Source organism: Mastomys coucha, unplaced genomic scaffold (assembly GCF_008632895.1).
Source record: "Mastomys coucha isolate ucsf_1 unplaced genomic scaffold, UCSF_Mcou_1 pScaffold8, whole genome shotgun sequence".
In the NCBI taxonomy this organism is placed as follows: Eukaryota; Metazoa; Chordata; class Mammalia; order Rodentia; family Muridae; genus Mastomys; species Mastomys coucha.
Window position 1 is genome coordinate 4,540,919 of NW_022196914.1, and position 27,543 is coordinate 4,568,461.

The following is a 27,543-nucleotide window of genomic DNA, read 5'->3' on the forward strand; positions in this document are numbered from 1 at the left end:
CATCCACTGTGGTCCTATAGACGCTTAAATGAGCATATGCTCATTTCTTTATGATATATGAGACAAAAGGGAACTGGACATGGTGGCTCATGCCTGTAATACCAGCACGCGGAAGGCAGAGGCAGCAGAAATGACTGCAGGGGAGGGAGGCTGCGAGATGATTTACCAGGTAAAGGCTCCTGCCAGCAAGCATGCTCCATGGGACCCACATGGTTTAAGGAGAGATCTGACTTCCTCACAAGTTGTCCTTTAACATACACGTGTGCACAGTGGCACGCGTGTGCCTACACACATACACACAACATAAATAATGTAAAACACAACACAATAAATAAATGTAAAAAAAATATTTTAAAGACTGCAAGGTATACAGACTTCAGCTACATAACAAGTCTGAGGCGGGCCTAAAGACTTTATCTCCAAACTACCAAAAAAACAGGGAGAGTGCTGTCAGGAGCAGAGGCAGGCAGACCTCTATGAGTTGGAGGCCAGCTTAGTCTATACAGTATGTTCAATTCCAGCCAGCAATTATACATAGTACAATTCCCTACACAGTAAGGCCCTGTCCCAAAAAAAAAGAAAGGGAAAATAATGCAGACACAACACTTTAGCCTGCCAGTGACTATTGGCTGACTGCTTGAAGCATTATATTTTACGTCAGTGAAAATCAAGGCTGTACCACTTGCCAGGCAGTGTACCCAAACAGCAAAATCACATCAACAGCTGTCGGGGGCCATGGAGCCATGCTACTGGTCTTGTTCTTGCGTCAAACTCACAATCAGCTGCACTCCTACTAACAAATGAGGCGAAAAAATGTTCTTCCAGAAAAGGATCAAGGTCTGGAGACAAATTTTAGCAAGTTCTATTGGGACAGCTTTTATACAGGCATGCTAGTGTCTAAATTTGGAACTTTAGAAATATAAAACTTGAATTGGAGAGATGGCTCGGTCAGTGAAATGATTGCCATGCATGTATGAAGATCTGAGTTCAAGTTCCCAGCACCTACCTACTTAAAAGGCAGGGCAATGTGCTGTGTGCCTATAATTCAAAACGGGGATGGGGATAAGGCTTCCTGCGCACCTGCTATAGCGGACTCTGTGACGGTCTTCTGGTTTACACACCCACACATTTGGGACAAAGATCAAAGAGTGTTTGCTCTACTTGACTTTCAAACATTGTGCTTACACCTACTGAAATGACAGGGTGATAAGGTGGCTTCCATGGGCGTCTTCTTTAACATCCAGAAGCATAACAGACCATCCTGTGACTTCAGTTCTTTAGGGATGGTCACTAGTTGAAAAGATCAATTCATAACACAACTAAAACAACTGAGACCGAGAACCACAGATAACTTTTATTAACTAAATCCAGTTATATATAAAAAAAAAAAAAAAAACAGAAGAGCAGTTACTGCCAACACCATCTTCACTGGATGTTGGTGCTTAACCTGTAATACCAACACTTAGAAGGTTGAGGCAAGAGGATCACAAATTCAATGCCAGCCTCAGCTACATACTGAGACCCTGATTCCCTACACCCAAAAGAAAACTTTTAAGGTAAAATGAAACATAAGTAAAGTAGTCAAAAGATAAGGAATATACAGGAAGAGAAAGAGAACTAGAATGGGCAAAAAACAAGAATAAAAGGTGAAGAGAAAGGAATTTAAAACATTATAAAAGATAGTGGGAAGGGAAAAAGAAAGAAAAGAAAGAGCCCCATGGTCCAGTCAATAGGTTACAAGATGATTGTTGAACAAAATAAGATTGCTCAGAGGGGGCTGGTGAGATGGCTCAGTGGGTAAGAGCACCAACTGCACTTCCGAAGGTCCTGAGTTCAAATCCCAGCAACCACAACCACCCATAATAAGATCCGATGCCCTCTTCTGGTGCATCTGAAGACAGCTACAATGTACTTATTTATAATAATAAATAAATCTTTGGACCAGAGAGAGCAGGGAATGAACGAGAGGGCTGACCAAAGCGAGCAGGGTTGACCGGAACGAGCAGAGATCTGAGGTCCTAAAAGTCATTTCCCAACAACCAGATGAAGACTCACAACTATCTGTCCAGCTACAGGGAGTACTCATATGCATAAGATAAATAAATCTTTAAAAACAAGCAAACAAAAATAAAGATTGCTCAGAGGCAGGAAGGACTTGAATGAATAAGAAAGGGCTTAAAATGTCACTTGCAAAATAACCCTAGCAGAAGCATCCTGCCAACGTGGGATGATAAGGCTCCTGCGTGTCTCGAAGCAAAGCTGAGAAGAGACTAGATTTGGCATGATTCAGTGAAATACCTACAGACAAAAGTGACCAGTAGCAAGAACAGCCATTCTTTCATTCAACAGCATTTCTTGCGGGCATACTCATGTACCTTTATGGCCACTGGAGATACAGTAGTCCCGAGACAATGTGAATGCTCATTCTGGGTAGAAAAGAGACAATGGGCCAGCAGTCAAGAACATTAGAAGGCCATAGCACTGTAAAGCTGTGACAAGAGCAGAGAACTGAGGGGTGACTGACATGAACTACAATGGAAGCAAAGATCCAAGTGAGACGAGTGGGCACCAAGAGCTTTGGGCACAATGCCTCATATAAGATAGACAAGAGCAAAGGCCCCACCTGGAACATTCTGGTTGCTTAAAGAAAAGCAGAAAGGACAACATAGCTAGAGAGACATGAACAAATCAGGAAGATATGGGGACAAAGTCTAAAATCTCCATAGAAATCAAGTCAAGCAAGACCTCAGAGGCCAAGGCAAGGAACCTGGATTACTTATCAAACAATGGGATTTAGAGTAAGGATGTGACAAGATCAGATTTAATTGTGATTAGAGGAATAAATATTATTTGACCTTACAAATAAAATTGTGATATAAAGTGCCGATATGCTAGCAATCCTTATCCTAAATAAGAATCTGTTAACTAAAAAGCTTTAAGATGAAATTTAAACCTAGATGCTTTAAACTGTTCCAGCATTTATCTCAATCTACAAGTCACTTGTGACAGTTTATAGAACTTATTACTTGTCAAAGGCCTCAGGCAAGGCATGATGGTGAGAACAGTAATCCTAGTACGGGAGGGAAAGGGAGAGCCACAAACTCAAGGCCAGTCCTGGCTTTTTAAAAGAATCACTTTCCCTTCCTCTACAAATAGGAGACAACTGGGAATGAAAGTGTCTCTCCCTCCCCCTAGTGCCCATTTCAGAGAATGTGGCCTTCACATCAAGCACAGTGGAATCACACTGAGTACTCTAGAAGAAAGCTTCTAGCATCCTCTGCTGACAGAACTTTGCAGGTGTAATGTCTTTAAATGTTAACTCTCCTCTGAAGTTAGAAGTCAGTAAGCTTCCTCACGTTGTCTTAAAAATAAAACCCTTCAAAGTCAGCTTCAATTTAAACTGACCAAAAGTGGCAATGAAACCAACAGGTCTGGCAGACCGTCAGGAGGGATGGGCGTCACCGTCAAGCCTTGGAACCTAACTCAAGCCCACTTGGTGCAGGGAGAACCGGCTCCTCAGAGTTGTCCTGACTCCACGAGCTTTTGCTTGCACACATGGGCACACTCACCATACGAATAAGTAAATTAGCTTATCTAAAACAGCAGAGGATGGCAGTGACCCAGGGCAGTCCTGTCATATGTGTTGACACTTACTTATTACTCTGCTTCTGTGAACTGTTTCACTGCCACAGCACCTCAAAAAAATTGATGAGAACCCCACCTTCCAATCCTCCATCCTTCCTTTCCCTACTCATGAGGAGGAGACTGACTGATACAGGTGGTTGGCAGTGACCAAGTCCAAGGGGATGAAAGGCTTCAGACCAGAAGACCGAGAAACACAGTGGTGGCCCAAACTCGGACTGTCTACCGCAGAACGTGCCAGCCAGGGAGTCAGACAAAGTTCATGAAAAACAGGTGTTCGCCACTCAAAAGTCACTGTTACATTTAGCCTTTAGTTACAGTCATAAAACTCAAACTGGCCATTTTCCATAGTAATGTGAAACAGGATAGCAACAGAAACCTGAGGATAATGAAACCCCCAATAATTCCAAAGTCTCCGTTTCATTACTTGTTGTAACTTCCTTTGCCGTATAAAAATTAGGATTATGTACAAACAGGAATTTTTTAAAAATGATTTTTCAATTCTTTTCCTGACATTTCCCATCTAAACTGTTGTTGTTTATTCAATTCCAAGAAAAATAAATCCTCAAATCCTATTTGAATGAACAATTACCACTACCCTCCAGATAAGCAACCCAAATAAAGAAAGAGTAAAAAGCAAGCTTGTCATTCAAAGCAATTAGCATATTAACATTTCAACTGCATTAGCTTGAGCAGTAACAGCAAACACAAATGCTAGCTAACTACTGAAGGAAATGCACATATTTAAGAGGGTTGTAAATGTCGCACACTTGGCAGAATGCTTGCCCAGCATGTCCAACAAGGATGTCAGATCCAAAGGAAACTCCAAAAGGCATCCAAATATCCAGAAATGGGCTCAACCTGGACTATAAGAGGATTTCTGGCAGTCAGATAGAAGCCAGCATTCCTTTGGAACTTGTGAAACTGGTTTCCATCTACCACAAGAAGTCATTTCCCTTACAGGGACATATAGTTACCTGTGGTGCCTATTAGCACACCAAAGCTCATGCTGGCCTCCAGACTCCTCTGGATGATCTCTCCCTCATATCTACAATAAAAACTTTGCCCTTAAAACATACCATACAACAGTCAGATCTTCAGTTTATACAGAAGCCCTGAGTTCAATTTCCCACATTGAAAAGTAAGAGAAAGACAGCCACAGGGCTTCCAAGCTGTGATCATCAAGTTAAAGAGGTGGGTGAGGGGAGAGCTTTTACATGTCCCAGGGCAGTGTGGGCTAACACATCGAGAAAAGGCAATGCACTGACACTTTACTAGTGCAGTCTGTCATATCCTGGTGCAGTCTGTAGTGTCCTGGTGCAGTCTGTCGTGTCCTGGTGCAGTCTGTAGTGTCCTAGTGCAGTCTACAGTGTCCTGGTGCAGTCTGTCATATCCTGGTGCAGTCTGTAGTGTCCTGGTGCAGTCTGTAGTGTCCTAGTGCAGTCTGTCGTGTCCTGGTGCAGTCTACAGTGTCCTGGTGCAGTCTGTCATGTCCTGGTGCAGTCTACAGTGTCCTGGTGCAGTCTGTCATGTCCTGGTGCAGTCTACAGTGTCCTGGTGCAGTCTACAGTGTCCTAGTGCAGTCTGTCATGTCCTGGTGCAGTCTACAGTGTCCTGGTGCAGTCTACAGTGTCCTGGTGCAGTCTACAGTGTCCTGGTGCAGTCTATAGTGTCCTGGTGCAGTCTACAGTGTCCTGGTGCAGTCTACAGTGTCCTGGTGCAGTCTATAGTGTCCTAGTGCAGTCTGTCATGTCCTGGTGCAGTCTACAGTGTCCTGGTGCAGTCTACAGTGTCCTGGTGCAGTCTACAGTGTCCTGGTGCAGTCTGTCATGTCCTGGTGCAGTCTGTAGTGTCTTGGTGCAGTCTGTCATGTCCTGGTGCAGTCTGTCATGTCCTGGTGCAGTCTATAGTGTCCTGGTGCAGTCTGTCATGTCCTAGTGCAGTCTGTCATGTCCTGGTGCAGTCTACAGTGTCCTGGTGCAGTCTATAGTGTCCTAGTGCAGTCTGTCATGTCCTGGTGCAGTCTATAGTGTCCTGGTGCAGTCTATAGTGTCCTAGTGCAGTCTGTCATGTCCTGGTGCAGTCTGTCATGTCCTGGTGCAGTCCATAGTGTCCTAGTGCAGTCTGTCATGTCCTGGTGCAGTCTATAGTGTCCTGGTGCAGTCTACAGTGTCCTAGTGCAGTCTTTTTTTTTTTTCCTAGTGCAGTCTATAGGATCCTAACCAGCACTGCTCTAGCGCTTCCCTGTCCAGCCCTAGCTATCAAAGACTCACTTTACAAAGGGCTGTGGTTAGGACACAAAGAACATGATTTCACCCCATTCTCCCTTAGGATAGCGCTCATAATCACTAACTACTACACAACTGTGTTTATTTAAAGAAGGCCATGATCCTGGTTCTTACAGAAACATGTTCACTTACAATTCTATGCTCTTTCTTCATTTCCTATATTTGAAAGGATCTGATCAGCTCAGGACACCCCAAGATCAAGTTCTCAGTACAAAGGAGATTTATTTACCCCAGAGGGACAAAGAACAGAGAATAAGAAACAAGGCCAGGAGACAGAGAAAGAGAGAGAAGGGGAGGAGAACAAGGGAGAAGGACAGGGGTATCTGTCCAAGAGTGGGGGACAAAGGGCTGCCTCTGGGTAGAGAGGGGCCAGATGTGGCCCTTAGGAAAATGGCAGTTTATAAAGGTACAAAGGGAAACCCCGTGTTAGGACGAGGTGTTTAATTTTAATTATAAATTTAACTATAGACTGCATATTAATTAGGTGAACTAGAGGGGCTTTTAACTGCTGGACTTCAACACTTTGATAGCAAGACCTTAGTACTCACCTCAGAAGACGGAAATAGCCAAAATGAGGGAATGGACCTGGGTGGTTAGCTTTAGGAATGTGCTCTAAAGGCAAGACAGAAAAATGGCGAAGAAGGGCAAGCCCTGCCAGAGCCATGTTTGCCATGATCAAGCTGGCTAGAGTCTGTTCAATCTCTACTTCCATTCTGACACATGATTACCAGAAAAAAAAAAGACAATATCATAAAATTAATATTTTTAATATAAAAACATACAATTCTACTTGACTCCATTCACAATGGGCTGGTCCCTCCCACATGAAAAAATGACCTCCATACCTGACCATGGTGACACCCAGATATCACCTGAAGCTCCCTCCTCTCTGATGACTCTAGCTTGTGTCAAGTTGACAGAAAAATAACCAACCCAAAGGGGATGTGAGATAAAATGTTAATCAACATGGAAGATGGGAAAGGGGCACTGAGGATTTGACTGGGATCCACTGGAAACCAGTAAATTCCTTTGTTGGAGAGATCTAGTTGGCTAAAGAGAGTAAAGTGTGATTGGCCTGTCATTCAGGGCTTCTGTCTTAGCCTATCTTGATGGAAGATTAGACATGTCCATAAGAGAATTGGGGACTTACTGCATTTTAGTTGTAGAAACAATGGGGTTACCATAAAACCTCCTTTAAAAAAAATATTAATCAAATCAACTGAGGGAAAGTTATGTTATTTACTGCTATAAATTGTTTTACTATAGTGCCACTTCCCCTAAAGGAAGCATTTAAAATGCACATTCTCTATTGAGACCTCTTACTGCAAATTCTTCTGTAAAACAAACTCAACAAAACAAAACAATCTCTGCCTTCATTTCCCAAAGAAGTATTTCAATGATTTTCCAAATGAAATAGACACATATCTAGTTGACCTTAACTAAAACCTTTGCTGGGGCTTATTGTATGGCGTGTTCCCACAATTCAATGAACTGCAAACATTGCACTTCATTTCTCAAGAAAATAAGCAAAAAGCAAGCCAGACAGACACAAGAGAATTCACATTAAGTTCATACATGCTGGTATAGTAACCAAATCTAAGAGTCTGAAGATTGGTTTAGAAGCCACACACTTTGTTTTTTGTATATTTTGTTTAAGATAGAATCTCACTATTTTGCTCAAGCTAGAGAGAGGAAAAAGTATGTGTGTGCCCATGTGTGTGTCTCTAGATCAAATCCACGCTAGGCAGCCCCTCTAACTACTGAGCTATAGCCCCAAAGCAGCTGCCTTTTCATTCATTTCTATACTGAATGACTCCATTGTTCTTCTATATACATTTTAACAAACTGTCTTTTGTTCCTTTGGAGAAAGTAGCTTATGTTCAAAAAGCATGAGTAACATCAAATAAGTATATTACATATAAACATACACACAGAATATATATTATGAAAAACTGTTAACAATAGCTAAAAATTTTTAATCCAAAGCAAAGATTTGCAACAATGATAACCAAGAATCAAACACTAAGTACAGACTTATGCTTGGGGAATAGATAAAGTCTTTACCCACTATCATTCATCCTTTGTGTGAAAAGCATTAAATTATAACTGGAATCTTGGCTTCCAAAACTAAATACTATACTTCTCAAACAGAAGAGGCGAGGTTCAAAATAAGTGGCCTTTTTATCTCTTCTGTCTTCCTGCTACATGGATCTACAAAACTCATGACCACAGCCTGAACATCCATCTTAAAGCTCAAATAATGATGGCAGAATTTAAAAGAAGAAAAAAAGTAATCATCTGCCATATACTGAACCTGCAAGTTGATTTAATGTCTGATTCACGGGGAAAGAAAATAGGATTTCTGTCTTTGTTAAGCCACTGCTACTTTGCATTTTCGGCCATTGGCAGGCAAGTCAGCAAGGTACTAACTAATCAAGTAGGTTAGCTACTGGCTGCAGACTGGCTTCAAGGGACAGGATGTCAACTAGTAAGGCTAACTACTATGGCTAAAGGGCAAATCTACCATTTAATAGCCCAACAAATCAAGTAAATACATCTCTGTAGAGAAAAGAGAAAATAGAGCAATATTCACTGACTATTCAGTAGTTTTCTATGCACTGAAACGTCTCATAATTTCCTTCATATTCAAACCCATCACATATTAGACTTACTAACACTGAGTGCTGCTGTTGTTATAGAACAGAATATCTGAATTTTTACGTCTCTGGACTATAAGTTATTCAATCAAAATGATGCCCTAACCAGGATAGTTAGCCCCTTCAGTTTTAGGCAACTAATACTGATTAATAATCTCACTTCAATGTACAATTGATCATTTCAGCTTTGTTTAATTAGCAAAAATGTCTAGAAGAGCAAACAGTAACATGAAAGTTAACATTTCAATCCTAATAGTAAAGAAACTATCTGTACAACATTTTTTTGTTGTTCTGGGATTTTTCTTTTTCTTTTTCATTTTTTTTTTTTGACTCATTTGTGCATGCATGTGCGTGTGCATGTGCATGTGTCTGTGGTACGTGCGTTTTAGAGACAGGGTCTTACTTTATAGCTCTATGTGGCATGAAACTCACTGGACTTAAAACTCCTGACCTTCCTGCCTCCATTTCCCAAGGGCTGGGACTATAGGAAGCCAGAGAGGTCATCAAATCCCTTGGAACTGGAATTACAGATGGTTGTAAGTACTGGAAATCAAATCCAGGTCCTCTAGAAGAACAGCAAGTGCTCCTAACAGCTAAGTCATCTCACTAGCCCCTAGAAAAACCTTTTTTATAACAGAAAAAAGTGCCAATGATGGTAAAAGTTTGGTGCCACCCCCTACCCTGCTGCCTCACCCAGCAAGGGCACAGCTTGGGTTCTAATAGTCTGTACTCATTTTATCTTATGCTTCGACTTTCTCTTCATTCTTCCGAGTCTGTGCTTTCTTAGACTACTACATCACGTCATTTGGAACTAGGTAAGATATGACCATTCAGCAGAACCTGAGAGTTAGTCTACATTCATACTTCATGTTGTCCCACTGTGTCTTTCTGTTCTACAATTTGAACTTAGCTGCTTTCCTATTAAAGTATAACAGTGCTCTGAAATTTTCCGAGCACCAAGAAGCTGAAGTTAGCCTCAGAAATCCTCGGATGAGGTGCTGCTCCTGCACTGCTCTGCGCCTCTCCAAGCAGGACTTGTGCTATGGAGAGTTTAACTCTGCAGCAGCGAGATGATGACCCCACAGCAATGGGTCCAGCTAGAAGAAGTCTACATGAGAGAAACGACATATGAACATGTTTCATGAGTAGCCAGAAATTAGATCTAAGTTAGACTGTGCGATACTACCCTTAGTTGCCAGGAGTGAACAAGAGCTATAAGTGCAGGAGACACAAGGAACTACTAAGGAACAAGTGATAATGAGGTAAGGAGAGGGCCTTAGGCCAGACAAGGCAGAGAACTAGGAAGTAGGCGCAGCATGCAAATACCACTGGAGTTTACCCTGTGTGTCTTCCATAACTACAAAGCGTCTTCCTCATAGCAGGTGTTTGATTAAACAGTCAAGGGGGTTGGAGGGGAAACCAGAAAAGGGGATAACATTTGACATGTAAATAAAGAAAATATCTACTAAAAAATAAATTAATAATAATAATAATCATCATCATCAGTCAAGGGACAGGCAGCAAACCAAAAGCTCATTTCAAGGCAGAGGCCAAAATGCTCCACATTGCAGACGTGGTAGAATGAGACCTGAGAAAAGATCTTTGGGATTAGATTATTCTCTTTCAAACTGTTTTGTTTTGCTTTTGGTTTATGTTGACATAGCCTTGGCTAGTCTGGAATGCCCTATGGCCAGGCTGTCTTGAAACTCAAAGCAATCCTCCTGCTGAAGTTTCCAGAATGGTGAAATACAGTGCATACCACCATGCCACGCTGGATTTGCATGCTCAGAGCATCACTGATCCCTGTGAGGAGTCTTCATGGCAAGGCAGAAGCTGACAGCAAAGACTTAGAGACCAACAGTGAAGTCGGAAGCAGCTGCTGCTTCTGAAACATTTGGTCTTAGAGAAAGGTGCTTAGAGAGTAGCTTGGAGACAAAAGCAGACTACAAAACACCTCCAGTATGCTCACAAGTTAGGGTCAAGAGAAAATAGACAGGAAATGGCTGAAAACAAAAAGAGCAGAAGATACAAAAAAATCAATGGTGTGATGTAAACACAAGAAAGAGCAAGTAAGGACTTAAAGGAGCTTACAGTGTTCAAGCAACGGGACAACCAATACATCCTAACCATGAAATCTAGACACATCCTGGAAATACAGTTCTCTGCTCAAGGGACTGGGGGTTGGGGGAATGCCTTTAATCCTAGCACTCAGAGGCAGAGTCAGGTTGATCTCTCTAAGTTCAAGGAGAACCTGGTCTAAAGAGTGAGTTCCCGAACAGCCAAAACCACATAAAGAAACTCTGCCTTAAAAGAAACAAACATAAAAAGAACAACAATAACCAAAATGATGATGATGTTAACAATAACAATAGTTATTACTATTTTGTGTACTTTTGCTGACTATTACCTTAAAACAGTTTTCTGAACCAATAAGTACAAACCTCTAAACTCTAAGTACAAACAGACAAGATAAAATTACTTCTAAGGTCAGAATTATTTGAATTCAGTATTGAAATACAGGCCAAAGACTGCTACCCAAAGCCAGGCATAACGGAGCACATTTAATCCCAGCACTCAGAGGCAGAAGCAGGCTGATCTCTGAGTTCAAGGCCAGCCTCTTCTACAGAGAGACAGGACAGCCAGGGCTACACAGAGATACCTTGTCTGAATAAACAAACAAACAAACAGATTGCTACACAAATCATCTGTAATGTACATATGAAATTATCCATTTATCCTATAATAATATTCATGCTGTCCTTTGGTATAGCTCCATTTCCATTGTTACTTGACCTAAGAAGCTGTCAACATTCCAGATATTGGAATTTATGAGAAAAGAGAAAAGTTGTATGTTCACTTAGAACCTTAAACACAGCAAGAAGTTTCCACTCATCCCAAGTGAAGCTCTATCATCTGAAAACTGGAATCCTTCATTTGAAGGTAACATAAATTCTGGGGTTACATTCTCATTTCAAAATCTTCAAGCTAACTGTTCATCCACCACCACCACCCTAACCTTTCAGAGATTCTGTGCTATGAATCAAAAAGAGAGAGAAGGAAATAAAACAGATATAGGGAATTCCCCAACCCATTCTGTCTCCTCTGTGGGTCTGATGTAAGTCTCCAGTGATACTAATACGCTTTGCATTACCACTAAGTGTGCACTTTAAAATCCAGCTGTCACACGTCACTAACAGCCTTGCTTTGACCACCATGTAATTTTATACATTTGTAAAACAGCTATGAACAGCTTAAGCTTACAAATGGACTTCTGAAGCCCTTAACTTAACCACACTTTGACTTTGCAGCACAGCAATAATTTGGGCTTATTCACGCATCAGTTCCAAGGCAAAGGCCTGCTCCTCCTCATGAAGTTTCTTTGCTAGAGAGGCTGATGTCCCCATAATCAATCTTGTTAGAATATAACCTACCCCAGACCATGTCCCCCTAACAACATAACCAGATACAAGGCTCAATCAAATTCTGCTCCTGGACAGCATATCTTCATGTTTTCTGGATTGGTTCTAATAGGCCTCATCTTCTACTCTGATAAAAACATAGCCCTATGTTTTGATCACATGACATCTCAGCACCATATTTGTACCTATATACTATAGCATGTGTGTGTGTAATATCCTGTATACTACAGCATGTGTGTGTATTATCCTGCATACTACACCATATGTGTGTTATCCTACATACTACATCATGTGTGTGTGTGTATTATCCTGCATACCTCAGCATGTGTGTGTATTATCCTGCATACTACAGCATGTACACGTATAAAACATCCTGCATACTATAGCATGTACACGTGTATAATATCCTGCATACTACAGCATGTACATGTTTAATATCCTGCATACTACACATGTACACATGTGTAATGTCCTGCATACTACAGCATGTACATGTATAAAATATCCTGCATACTATAGCATGTACACGTGTATAATATCCTGCATACTACAGCATGTACGCGTGTACAATATCCTGCATACTACAGCATGTGCACGTGTGTAATATCCCTTTTCCTCCTCAGCCTTGCAGACTCCTGATAGTCAGCTCAGTCAGTCATAATAAACCCCGCACTGGGTAACTTAACTAGTAGAACTGTGTTCCGCTCAGTTCTGGGTGCTGGAAGGCTATAGTCAAGGGGATGTCAAGTTTGGATTCTGGTGACTTGCTATATCCTCAAATAGCTGCTCTTTTGGGCCTTGGAAGGAAGGTAAATAAAGGTAAGCATACACTGTCGAGTGTCTCACATTCGTCTTGATGGCTCTTCATTGAAGAACATAATTTCTAGGGGCTCTTTTGATACATTTTAACCTGAACTACTACCTCAAAACCTCATCTCCAAACATAGCCCACCCTGGAGGTTTGGGTTGCAACACAAGAATCCTGACCAGATATAAACATTGACTCCAGTCCAAACCCCTGTCTGTCTCACGTGTCACAGTACTCCATGACTGAGCCCCTCTTCACCTCAGTTCCTCAGAAGTCCATATTTCCATAGCACTTTAGGGCCTAGATATCGTTGTGGGCTTTGACTGCCTATGTAGGCTGAAAAAGAAAATGCTCGATGAGGGTACTACACGTGCTCACGTCTGTTTGCTTGTATTATTTAAACCTATACTTCTTACTTATGTCCTCACATATCTGACTTCATCATTCTGACAGTGCACTCGTCCATTTCCCCTTGTAATTCTGTCAGCGTTCACTTCACACTGCAAACACCACAGATGCACAAAGATTAGGGACTGCCAAGTTTTTCTGAAGAGCAAACTTCCTTTCACCATCAAGTGAGGTCACTCTTATCACTAATTATAATGACTAAAGATTATTTGATGTGAATTTTGTGACAAAATTAATCATCTAACTTGTTTACTGTGCTGCTATATCCTTCTCTATTTTATTACTTTTAACCTTTCATTGTAATTATATTTTAGATACACCACCAATAATGTAATAGAATCACAGAATCTTTCCCAGTTTCTCAGGTAATGCATGACAAGTTAAGTCTACTCACATCTACTGTGACTACTGACACATTTGAATTGAGGCCTATCATTTTATCCTGTAATATCCATTTACCAAAATCTGCTACATTTTCCCCTTTTCTACCTTTTACTAAAGTCACTGCTTCTGAATGGCATATCAGGAGAGTGATGCTGTAAATGACCCAGATAGGATGCTGAATTTTCAGGAGAGAACCAAGAAAAAGTAATAAAATCAGCTTCCTCAGCGACAGACAGCCTGCTTACCACTCAAAGACTGTGGGTTCAAGCTCTAGCACCACAAAATGAAACAAATTTAAAAACTAACCAAAAATAAATCTGCTTTTTAAAAAAAACTAATTACATCTACTTATTTCTGTGTGTGTACAAGTCATAGGGCGACTTTCAGAGTCAGCTCTCTCCTTTCCACCACGTGACCCTAGGGATAGAACTCAGGTCATTAGACTTAGACGCTAGCATCTTTACTGGCTAAGCCATGTCTACAGCCCAAGTCTGATTTTTATACTCAACAGGTGGTGGCTAGCCTACCCACGTCTGGCACTTTAGCAGACGTGGGTATGTTCTCTATACTACTTAAAACTTACAACTCCTCCAAATTCATACAAAACCTTGAATACTTACATCCTCTTCTCCTTCATCCTCTAACTCGTCATCATCATCATCCTCTCCTTCTTCACACAGAGGTGGAGGTAAAGGGCCAAGGATATCTTCGTCCACAGTATTAACAGGTTCTCCTACCATTTTAGGGGGTAAAGGAGGGCCGATTAGCTCATCGTCAGATGAATCAGAACTGTCGTCACTGTCACTGCTGCTTGTGTCCCTGGAAACACAGAAACAGACACTCTTTCTTCTGCTGCTGCAGACCCTTCATCGCCCCAGGCATCTCTGCACATGGCCCCAAGCTCTCAGGAAATCCCACCTCTCCTATAACGAATGAGATTTCCAAATACATTTACACTCACAGTTCAAACATTACGTGAATAAATGTGTTGTTTAAATATTACTTTGTCTTGGCTGGCATGTTGGTTCACACACCTTTAATCCCAGCACTCAGAATGAAAAGAAAGGGTTTTTTTTTTAATGCAAAATTATCTCGCCACTGAAAATATCTATCTAAAATGTTGATCCTTAGCAGCTATGCTAAGTTAACTATGTTAACTAGTTCAAAAATAAGCATTAAACTGAGAGTGAAGCTGATCCATGTTAATTTCATGGTTCATTATCTAAGCCTAATATTTCCATAAAATCTGAATGGAATGTGTTAGTTCCTCATTCCATTTCTGGCTTTTTACTTCTAATGTCAAACTTTAATTTTAAATTTAACATATTTTAGTATTCTGAAAACCAAAGTCCATGAAATAATGATTAAATTTAAAGTATCCTTGATTCAGTGTGGTGCCAAAGCAGGAACTGAAGCCTGAAAAACAATACACAGGAGAGAAGAGCTCAGAATCACGCCCTCCCTTCCCTTTTCCCAGGTCAGTGTGGAGCCAAACATTAACTGATGTCCACAACCAAGTATGATTTAGAAAGTAAATTGATAAGCACAATTGACTACTTCTACTGTGATTGTTTGTTTTTGAGACAGGGTTTGTCTGTATAGCCTTGGCTGTCTAGGAACTCACTCTGTAGACCAGGCTAACCTCAAACTCAAAGATCCACCTGCCTCTGCCTCCCAAGGGCTGGGAATAAAGGTGTGTGTCATCATGCCCAGCCTGTGGATTTCTTAAAAAGTAAATGACCAAAGAGTCTCTACCTTACAGATGTACATGACATTTCTCTCCTAACTGATGTGATATTCCACCAGCTCAGTGACACCTGTCTTTCATGTCCATAATTTATGAGTGGCAATTTATATCCACAAAATGGTTGTGGTAGTGGTTGTTGTCATTTTGATTTTGGTTTTTGACTGAGAAGGATCTCATATATCCATTGAGCTCCCAATCTTCCTGCCTCCACTCTATACAAGTAACATTTACATGTGCCACCAGGGCAGGTTCACATAACATTTTTCTTTGTTTTGGTTTTGGGACAGGGTCTTACTCCTGGGACTCACAGAGATCCAGCTGCCCCACCTCCAAGCCCTGGTACTAAGGGTGTACACGACCACATCTGGCCAAAACACATGGAAATATTAGGTAATTATCTTTTTCTAAATTAAATTTCAGTAACAATCCAGGTTTTTTAGAAACTATTTACAAGGAATATGATACTGATTCTCAACACATCACAAAGGCAAAATAATAATAATAACCTAGTAGTTATTTAAGAATATCTTAATAGCTGAGTGGGATGACATATATCCAGCACTCAGGAGGCAGAAGCAATCAGATCTCTGTGAATTCAATGCCAACCCCATATACATAATCAGTTCCAGGACAGCCAGGACTGCCTAAAGAGACCCTGTCTCAAAAAGAAAAAAAACAACTATAAATATATAGATACAATATACTAATGAGCAGGCAGAGTGGTATACATTTGCAATCCTAAAACTCCAAGAATCTTAACAAAAGTGAATAAATACAAATAGCTAATATGTGTGCGTGTGTCTATATGTATGTGTATGTCTCAATGAGTCACTCAGGAATACAGTAGAATGACCAGAAATTAATTCACATTATAAATACCAATTTACCATTAAGTGCACAGCTAGGTATAATAGCACATGCCTATTATAACAGTACTCAGAAAGAAGAAGCAGAAAGAACAGAAGTTCCTAGCCAACCTGTCTCAAAAACATACAGCATGCACAAAATATACAGCATGCACAAGCCCTTATTGATCTCTAGAGTATCCTCCCCTAAAACTGTGCACTAAGAACTATCACTGACTTCGTCACAGTGGCACTTACTGTCTATCTCAGCTACTTCAGAGACTAAAAACAGAGACGCCTCACCTCAAAACCACTAAGGGCCTCCCCCAAAGTGAAGCAAATGAGGGAGGAGGGGATTGGGGGCTTGTGGAGGGAAATTGAGAAGGGGGATAACATTTGAAATGTAAATAAATAAAATAACCAATAAAAGAATGAAAAAATTTAAAAAAATGATCACAGTAAAAAAAAAAAGGAAAAGAAAGAAAATGATCACAAATATAAACGCTGGCACATCCCTAGTATAGTGTTGGACTCATGCCTGCCTATATAATGTAACCATCAGGATGAGCCAAAAATAAACTTTAAAATGGGTTCTAGTTCAACAAAATGCATGGAACAAGTGTTTTTACCAAATCACTTTCTCCTAAAACACTATATCACAAGTTTTCAGGCTCCAATGCTGGCGCTCAGCATTTTCACGGCCTAAGAGTAAACTGTCTAAAGTGGAGAGACAGTGGATCTGTTTTAACTAAATTATATTATGAACATATAGAAAATGAGAGTTTAGAAGTCTTGAGGGAAATCCAGGCACCTGGATGATGATTTTGAGGGATCTCTGATGGCACTTGAGCTTGATGGTGCTGATTCAATGTCTTCAATTTGTCTTCTTAATTCTTTTTCTCTGTTCATTTCTTCCTCTTTTTCTCTTGCTTCTGAGAATTAAAAGTAAACACAATTTCCAACAGTCAGATTTATCAATATTAGGGTGAAAAATCAAATCACAAAAGACAGCATGGTTGGGCAGTGCTAACACACGCCTTTAATCCCAGCACTTGGGAGGCAGAGGCAGGCGGATTTCTGAGATCATGGCCAAACTGGTCTACAGAGTGAGTTCCAGGACAGCCAGGACTATACAGAGAAACCCTATCTCGAAAAACTGAAGTGAAAAAAAAAAAAAAAAGACAGTGTGACTAGAGGGACCTGCCCAACACACACTGAGCTGGGTCTCATCCCCAGCAGAACAAGAACCAGGAGAGATGGCATGGGAAGTGGAGATAGGGCTAGAGGTTGCTCAACAGAGGACGGCGTGGTGGCACACAGGCCTTTAACCCCAAAGCTAGGGAGAAAGAAGCAGGTGGATCTCTGTATGGTGGAGGTAAGCCTGGTCTACAAAGGGAGAACTCTAGCCAGGGCCGCATAGTGAGACCTCTTACAAAAGACCCATGTTTGGTTCCCAAAAGTCAAGCAGGCAACACACAACAGCTTTAAGACCAGCTCCAGGGGCATCTGATACATGTAGCCTATCACATGCACGTACCACACTCATACAATTAAAAACAATATTAATAACAGCAAACACTGAACAGCACAGGCACCATGAGAAAAGCTGAGCACAGTGATAATATGACACAGAAATCTGACTGGTAGGCATGGATAGGAGAAACTGAAGAGGGTCCAGGAATATTTTGTTGCTGTTTGGGTTTTTTTGGTATTGTTTTTTGAGAAAGGATTTCTCTGTATAGCCATGGCTATCCTGGAACTAGGTCTGTAAACCAGGCTGACCTCAAACTCCATCTGTCTCTGCCTCCCAGGTGGTGGGATTAAAGGCATGTACAGCCACCACTGCCTTACTAGTTTTCAGGTTTTTTGGAATTAAGATCTGATTATGTAGTCTATGCCAGCCTGAAGCTTGCTGTGTAGACAAGGCTGGCATCAGATTACCAGCATATGTCCCTGCTCTCTCTCTTGTGTGGTAGCACCATCGTCATGCACCAGCCTGCTTGGTTTTGAAAACAGTTTGTAGTTTTCAACAGTAGGTTGTAGTAACAGTGGGTAGTTTTTCACCCACAATCATAGTGTAATTGCAAACATCCAAAATGGTGCAGCAAAGTACCCATCAAGAGATGAATGGGTAAGCAAATGTAGTATACATCCATACAATGGAATATTATAATTCAGTCTTTAAAAGAAAGGGTATTCTGCAATGAATGAATGCCATGAAGTCTACTCTAAGTGGAATAAACCATTCACCAAAAAAATAAATACTGAATACACTAATGCAATAGCAAGAATATATAAAATAACCTCAAACAGTCAAAAATCAAACAGAAAGCAGAATTAGTTGCCAAGAACTAGAGGAAAATAAATCCTTATTTAATGATATGAAGATTTCAGTTTCACGGGGCGGTGGTGGCACACGCCTTTAATCCCAGCACTTGGGAGGCAGAGGCAGGTGGATTTCTGAGTTTGAGGCCAGCCTGGTCTACAGAGTGAGTTCCAGGACAGCCAGGGCTACACAGAGAAACCCTGTCTCAAAAAACCAAAAAAAAAAAAAAAAAAAAAAAAAAAAAAAAAAGATTTCAGTTTCATAGGAGCCGTGCAGATAGGCTGTGGCTATGGCTATATGGTATTAAACATTTACAAATGGGGACCAGGGGCTGCAGAGATGGCTCAGTGGTTAAGAGCACTCCTCCTCTTGCAGAGGTCCTGGGTTCAATTCCCAGCAACCACATGGTGGCTCACAACCATCTTTATTGGGATCTGATGCCCTCTTTTCTGGCATGCAAGTGTACCTGCAGATAGAGCACTCATATACATAAAATAAATAAGTCTTTTAAAAAATGGGGCCCCGGAGCTGGTGAGATGGCTCAGTGGGTAAGAGCACCAATTGCTCTTGTGAAGGTCATGAGTTCAAATCCCAGCAACCACATGGTAGCTCACAACCATCTATAATGGGATCTGGTGCTCTCTTCTGGTGTGTCTGAAGAGAGCCAGTAGTATATTCATATATTTAAAACAAATAAATAAATCTTTAAAAAATAAAACAAAAATAACTTTTTTTAAAGTTAAAATTTCAATTAAGTCTATACACCTGAACTTAAACAGTGACAAAGAGCTTTATAACAAGAATATTTTATTCTTTGCAGTTTTTGTTGCCGGGCCATAGAAGACATGAGATACCCAGCAAGTATTTAAAAGAAACTAATCTTTCATATTAAAGTCAGAAAATAACTCTTCAGGAAGAGGCAAGGTAAACGCTGTGCTCTTCGCTGAACTAGTGTGGCCGAGAGCCAATATTCTGATTCTGAAGATGGCTGGACAAAATAAAGAACAGACGCAACAGGGTTGATTTGCTGAGTAGAGCAGCTTCATTCCTACCTCACCTGCTTTTTGTCAAGCCTTCCACCAGCTGGGGACATTTTTCTCTAAACTCAGATTTTCTCCCAGGTCTTAAGACGTGCTCTGTCCCCGATCAGGACAGTATAGTAAGGCAGAAAATGATTAGCTGCCTACGTAACTGCCATTTCCCCTTACCCTTGCTAAGAAAGTCGTTCTTTCTTCTGCGTGTAGGAGGCAACACCAAGCCTTTCTGGTCATGCGGGGCCCCTCGCTGCCCAGGGAAGGTGGAGCTAGATTCCAAATTAAAATATGTTGCACTTTCAATGACCATTTTTGGAAGTGCCAGGCTATATATGTGGTATATACATTTTTCACTCTTAAACAGAGGTATTCAAAGCAGTTGCCCTACCATGACTATCAGTCTGCTTATCCGTATTTGACAATTAAGACTTCTGACAATGTGGGAACATGAAGAGACACATCTCAGGACAAGCCAACACCCTACAGCTCGAAAAGCAGAAGGAGGAAAATCTCCTAGCTCTCACACCACAACTCCAAGAGAAAGCCCCATGCTAGAACTCGTGTCCTAAAAGACACTAAACTCTTCTTACATGAGTCAATCTTAATTGGGTCTTCCACGTCTCTACAAGGAGCCCAAAGCATGTTGCCTTAACACAAACAAAAGCTAACAGGTGGATGGAGGTGCAAAGTGCCTTTAAATTTGTTCTATAAATTAATCTGTGTAACAATTTCTGAAGCAAATACTATGATCCCACTTTACAGCTGAAAACTCCAAGGCATAAACAAATTAACTTCCCTACTTAATAGAATCATTAGTTGCCTCAGTAACAAACTGTGTAGGCCCACTACTGGATCCTTCTTTGATGTGACTGGACTTTCTAGAGGACTAACTTTCTTGAGGATTCACTAACAAGCACCCCCTGCCTTACGTAATAGCTGGCACACTTCTCTTCAAAGGCCTATCAAGTGTGACTTTCACTGCAGGCTAGTTCAGCAGACCCACCCACTATAAGAATTTCATAACAGTGAATTGGTCCTCCAAATTACTCATCTCATTCTAAGAAAAAGTCCAATTTCTTTTTCAACTGCTGCTGAGTCTGGTGCTGTACGCCTTTAATCCCAGTGCTGGAGGCAGGATCTCTATCTGAGTCCAAGTCCAGTCTATTCTACAAAGTGAGTTCTAGGACAGCCAGCATTTTACATGGTGAGAACCCCTTTTCCAGAAACAACAACAACAAAACAGTTAACTTTCAGTTGAGGGATGTTTTGTGTCAATCTATTGCTTCATTAGATTAAAGGAAAAAAAATGGGAGTTCAAGGAAGAAATTACAGAGAAAAAAATTAGTGTTTTCATTATGGACTGATGAGAAACCAAAGGTAAACGGATTCCCAGGCTGTAGGTGCCCTGGCATTTTTACCCAGTACAGAAACAAGTAGGACGAAAACTCTAAATGTGCCTTGCCTTTACAGAAGCAAACCTATTTCCAGCACATCTTTTTCTTCCACAGATCTCAATGCGAATTTTGGATATGTTATTTCTCTAAAATCACACCATACTGTATGTATGTTATCCCAGTGCTCAGCAGGTCAGAGTAGGATTACTATACAGCTGAGGTCAGCTTCAGCTACATACACACTAAGTTCCAGGTTAGACTGGGCTACCAAGACCTTGTCTCAAAAACAAAAACAAAAGTCAAAAAAACAAAATTACTAAATATATAAATCTGAGTATGTTCTAATGTGATTTACCCATAGGAATTAAAAATGAAAATGTGCCAGGCAGTGGTGGTACATGCCTTTAATCCCAGCACTTGGGAGGCAGAGGCAGGTGGATTTCTAAGTTCGAGGCCAGCCTGGTCTACAGAGTGAGTTCCAGGACAGCCAGGGCTACACAGAGAAACGCTGTCTCGAAAAAACAAAAAAAAAAGTTTCACTTGTTTATTTATACCACTTCACTGACCTACCATGTCATGAAAATTTACACTTAACATTGTTCTACTTAATAACAAAATTAGATGTTGGCACTTAAACTATATTAATGACACTAAATATTAATAATGTAGCTGCTGTGGATCAAGCAAAGCCCTCTAATTATAAAAGCAAACGAAGAGGTTTAGCTTCAAAACAGAAAACATTAAACTTACAGTGTTTTCTAAAGTACTTTGGAATACAGGTATGAAATAGTTCCAAGAAAAGTTAATCTACAATCTACATCAGTATAAGATTTAACTAGAAAGGAGTGAGGTTTTAAAAAAACAACTCTCTAAATTTTTCTTTAGTATTTCCTCCTCTCAGATATTAAATCACCCATTGAAATCATACTCAAAGCCAGGTACTGTAACAGACATCTATAATCACGGGGTTGGAGAAAGCAGAAAATCAGGACTTGAAGGCCATCTTCAGTCACACAAGCTCAACCCCTAAGTATGATCCGAGTAGCAAAGGAAAGACTTCACCATCAGCAGTGAGCATCATGATGCAATTCATCCACTGTAAAGAAGTCAGGGCCAGCAGGCTAACAGCTTATAAAAGCACCTGCTGCCAAGCCTGTTGACCCAAGTTCAATCCCCATGACCATGTGATGGAAGGAGATAGGACTCCTGGAAAACCACCCCGACCTCCCCGCTCTTCACACACACACATACACAAACACACAAATAATTCTTTAAAGTCAGTGAAATTATGTATCAACAACTTTAATTTTATAATCTGACTATAATTTAATGTTCCAGGCTGGGAGAATACAAAAATAATCGCTTACAACTTTTTTTTTTTTTTTTTTTTTTTTTTTTTTTTTTGTCTATGTGAATTCACTGTTGCTCTCTTCAGACACACCAGAAGAGGGCATCGGATCCCATTACAGATAGTTGTGAGCCACCATGTGGTTGCTGGGAATTGAACACAGGACCCCTGGAAGAGCAGCCAGTGTTCTTAACCCAAGCCATCTCTTCTCCAGCCCTTGTTTTTCTTTTTCAACTAAATGTTCAATAGAGATTCACATGTTGAAATCAGTAAAAGCCACAGTTGAAATTGAACGAAGAATGTGGTACTAGGCCAAGAAAGTTCCACACAAATGAATTTATCCTCAAACTTTTTTTTTTTGGTTTTTTTTTTTTTTTTTTTTTTTTTTAGAGACAGGGTTTCTCTGTGTAGTCCTGGCTGTCCTGGAACTCACTCTGTAGACCAGGCTGGCCTCGAACTCAAAAATCTACCTGTCTCTAACTCCCAAGTGCTGGGATTAAAGGCGTGCGCCACCACCGCCCAGCCCTCAAACTTTTTTAAATGTACAAATAATAACTCCTAATAATTCCTCAAAACCCCTCTTAAGTGGTATGAATACATACATGCTTTAGAAAAGAATATCCAACAGAAATTTAAAAAGATATGTAAACAGTACTTTACAAGGTAAGATGTCCAACGTTTTAACCTATCCAAGAATTTGCTGAGATAAATCATATCCACATGACAGGGATAAAAATTATTGAAATCCTGTCCCGCTTTCCTTATATAGTAGAATGTGGAGCTGCTTTTTAAACCTAGGCTCTCCAACCTATAATGCCAAGCTCTAATAGGTTAGACCATTTAAAATCATCTCCAAATAAGGATTTTATTGCTTTTCAAAGCAGTACTGAGTTAGTCATATAGACCCAACATTCCCCACTTGCACCACATAAAACTGTGCATTACTGGTATAGCTCTGTAATCCAGCATATGAATGTAGTAGACACAGTAGGGTCAAGTTTCAAGGCCAGCCTGAGCTAAATGAAACTGTGCCTCAAAAACAAGTAAGCATATAAATGACCGATCGACAGACAATTATAGTTCTAAATTCAATTAAATCTCAAATGTGGCCAGGCAGTGGTGCCACATACTTTTAATCCCAGCACTTTGGAGGTAGAAGCAGGCAGATTTCTGAGTTTGACGCCTGCCTGGTCTAGAGTGAGTTCCAGGACAGCCAGGGCTACACAGAGAAACCCTGTCTCAAAAAATCGAAAAAACAGCTGGGCAGTGGTGGCACACGCCTTTAATCCCAGCACTTGGGAGGCAGAGGCAGGCTGTTTCTGAGTTCAAGGCCAGCCTGGCCTACAGAGTGAGTTCCAGGACAGCCAGGGCTATACAGAGAAACCCTGTGGGGGGGTGGGGGGGGGATATCTCAAATGTGTATTGAGAACCTATATGTTGTCAGAAACAATGTAACTTATTTAAGTTAAAAAAACTCGCTACCCAAAGCATTTTGAATGAGATGCTTACAACACAAGATGCCTCTAATAGCATAAAAACTCACTAAAACCTTTGTTTATTTCCAAATACACCCAAGATAGCATGTTTTGTTTTGCTTTATTTTATGTCATTGTTAAAGTTGACCTTTTCAGATGTCCCGGAGTACAATGTTACATGTATTTTGTTTCAAGGAACTGTTTTGGTCATACCAACATTTACATCACTGGAGTTAGGGAGGGTCCCTACTACTGTGGAAAAGTGGAATAGACTCATTCTATAAAATCTTCTAGAAAGTATTAGCTTTGATGGATCTAAACCTGCCGAACACTCAGGGTGGGTTTAAACAGAGAAGACGAACATCTGACCCACTGAATCACTTCACCTGGTGCTCACCTGTACCCTCTAGACTCTCACAAACCAGTCAGCCTAATTGTTTCCAAGGATCATAGACAAGGTCACACACTCTAGAATGTGTGATTAGCATCTGAAGCTGATATCAAAACTGAACTAAATTACTGGACCTTCAGTTGATGTCATAGATCACCTATTTACTTACTGTGAGAAACTCTCACACATTCTAGTGTTACAAGTACTGAGTAGGAAAAACAGTTTCACTTATCCTTTTAGAAGATACTAATGTTTTTTTTCTGCCCCGCCCCCAACCAGTCCTGTGCATATGAAGGTGAGACATCCCTTCTGCCATCAATTCTTGCCCTCTACATTGTTGCCAAGTACTTTTCTTTTGCCATTGAGTACATCAGACTAGCTGGCCCGCCCATGAGTTGCAGGAATTCTCCTGACTTCCTCTCCCATCTTGCTCTAAAAGCACTGTGATTAGATTCATGCTACCACACCTAGCTTTACATGTATACACATACATTCCACCAGACACGGTGGTACGACCCCGTGATCTCAAATTTGGGAGGCTAAAGTAAGATGACTGAGAGTTTGAGGCCTGCCTAACAAGACTTCCAACTCTCTTTAAAAACATGAGCAAGGATGTACTTCACTGGTAGAGACTTGCCTAACCATATGCAAGGAACTGAATTCAATAAACAGGGTGGGAGGGATGGAAGAAGGGTAAGACATAGACTAAGATATTTATTGATGAGACAACATGGCTAAGACTTGCTTCAAAATAATCAGAGAGGAAAAGCAAATAAAAATGTTTATTATTATAGCAAGAACACTAATCATGAATAATAGTTTATATAAATAGTAATATTTATAGTTTTGTAATTTCTCATAATCAAGTTTAAAAAAAAAAAGAAGCAGTAGTAGCCAGACACAGTGTTATATGCCTTTAATCCCATCACTTGGGGGGTAGAAGCAGGTAGATCTCTTTGAGTTAGAAGCCAGTCTAACCTACATACCAAGTTTCAGGCTACCTTGTCTTAAGAAAAAAAAAAGGGGGGGGAGGGTACCAGGGGGGAGGGTTAGTGGCATGTCTTTATCCCAGCATTCAAGAAGCAGAGGCTGAGGATCTCTTTAAGTCTGAGGCCAGTCCGGTCTATATGATAAGTTTTAGTGAGATCCTGTCTCAAAAACTATATATATGTACATATAAATATATGCACATAGACGTCTTTACATCTCACCAACAAGGCTTACTTCCAATGATATTAGCTTCAAGTTCACTAACCATATAGTAATGTTATTGCTAAATAATGCACCATTTTAACTTTTGAACATTTTATTTATTATTGTTACATGTATGAGTGCTTTTGCCTGTATGTATGTCTGGGCACCATATATGTGCAGTGTCCACAGAGGCTGGAAGAGGGTGTCATATCCCCAGACACTGGAGGTCAAAGAGTTAGTTGTGAGCCATCAAGTGGATGCTGGGAATTCCACCCAGGTGGTCTGGAAGAATATCTAGTGCTCTTAATCCTTCCAGCCCCATAATTCAGCATTTTAAAATCAAAACTAACTACTGGGCACAGTAGTGCACTTCTAAACACCTGGTGCTCAGGGAGCTGAGACAGAAGGATAACTTGGTCCATGAGTTCAAACCTAAGGTCCCATATCTTTTTTTTTCCTCACTAAAATCAAATTTGGGTATGATCAAGGTATCGGTGGCTCATTCCTGTCATCTCAGCAGCATTCAGGAGGCTGAAGGAGATACCCTGCCAGAAGTCAAAGCTATCCTGGTCTACACAGAGTCAGCCAGGACTACAGAGTGTGACCTTGTCTCAAAACTGCAAGCAAAAACAAAAATAAAAAATAAAAATAAACAAACATGGCAAGTACTATCCCAGCACTGATTTAAATGCAGCTGTTACCAGACTCTAGCCCTTCCTCTACTGTAAGAGAGATCTGAGTTAGACCCAAAGAAAGCACAGTGCCTGTGTTCTCCGAAGACCCTAAGGTGGTCCTAGAACTGCCAACCATCTGGAAAAGCCAGTCTGGAAATAAGGCTTCATTAAGTATCTCCTACAGCTCATTAAAGCAGGGACTCAACAGCAGCAGCCACATCAGTGTATGTCACAATGTTCTATACTGTCTGGGTCAACAAGCAATGGTGACAGTCACCTCTGGCCCAGCCTTCCAAATACTGGTTCCACTGTAAGCAGGAAAGAAAAAATGAAAGTCAGACAGAGGTGGGAGGAGAGATATTAAAGAAACTGCTATTCTGCTTCTTATAAATTATAATAGTGGATCCTTGTTTGTTCATAAAATACATTTTTATTGTTTAAACTTCATGGGCATGAGTGTTTTGCCTCATCTTTGTCTGTGCATCACATGTGCCTACTGTCCACAGAGACCCAAAAAGAATACCTCTGGGCACCCACGTGGATACTACGGATCAAGCCCAGTACCCTTAACCACTGATCCATCTCTCCAGCCCCCATAGGCCACACTTTTACAAGATTCTGGTATGTAGATCTTCTCTATCCAAGTAAAATACAAGTTTTGTCATCTTTAAAAAGAAATGTAAATACTTTAAATTCTTTGTCAGAAGGTACCAGCAATTACAATTTTCTTAGCAATTCAGTTTTAAATTAAATGGATGTTTGTAAATAAAAACAACATTTTGGAGGTTTTTTCCTGCTTTATCACTGTCAATATAACTGTATAGGGTTTACCCATCATTGAAGCCAATAGAGGGAGAATACTTGTGCTGCTTACCCAGTGTTTTCCGGCTCCTTTCCACCGCTGTCCTTCGAGTTTGCTCAAACATGGCCTCCAAGTCAAACGTGCGAGCTTTCTTCCCTAGGAGTAGAGCAAACATCACTGTGACCACCTTGCAATAGGCTGACCAGAAATTTTAGGTAACGGATCAACAACCATTCAATGTGTCTACTTGACAGCATGTTTCCAAGAGAGTGATGATAAAATAGTAAGGGGTAAACATACAAATTCACTACTACCCAAAATGCTTGGACCAGAAGTGTTTCAAGTATCAAGAGATGGTGCTGCTGTTTTATTTTGGAATATTTATACACAGATATTACTAGCTAAGCATCCCTAATTCAAATATAAAATATAAAACTTTTTTTGTTGGTGGTTTTTCTAGAGTTTTTCTAGTCTTGCTTCAGACCACAGGTTAGGCTTGAACTCATAATCCTACTGCCTCAGCCTCCCAGGCCTGGGATTATTACAGGTATCCACCAAAACAGAGTCAAAATCCAAAACTTCTGAGCATTAATATAATGTTCAAAATATACAAATTTCAGATTCTTAAAAGTAGGATTGTGCCGGGCAGTGGTGACACACGCCTTTAATCCCAGCATTTGGGAGGCAGAGGTAGGCGGATTTCTGAA

At 40.6% G+C, this 27,543-nt stretch overlaps 1 protein-coding gene across 2 annotated transcripts in view; it reads right to left on the bottom strand.

Moving 5' to 3' along the window:
- Positions 1-27,543, bottom strand: part of Wdr70 (WD repeat domain 70) — a 227,894-nt gene that overhangs the window by 196,113 nt on the left and 4,238 nt on the right. The window contains exons 3-5 of one of the 2 annotated variants that reach the window (XM_031360273.1): positions 26,909-26,992; positions 17,010-17,127; positions 14,227-14,425 (exon numbers count right to left, since the gene is read on the bottom strand). In XM_031360273.1, the coding sequence (XP_031216133.1) occupies positions 14,227-14,425; positions 17,010-17,127; positions 26,909-26,992 (401 nt within the window). Of the gene's footprint in view, positions 1-14,226; positions 14,426-17,009; positions 17,131-26,908; positions 26,993-27,543 lie in introns of both variants that reach the window. The other variant, XM_031360272.1, reaches the window with a different exon arrangement.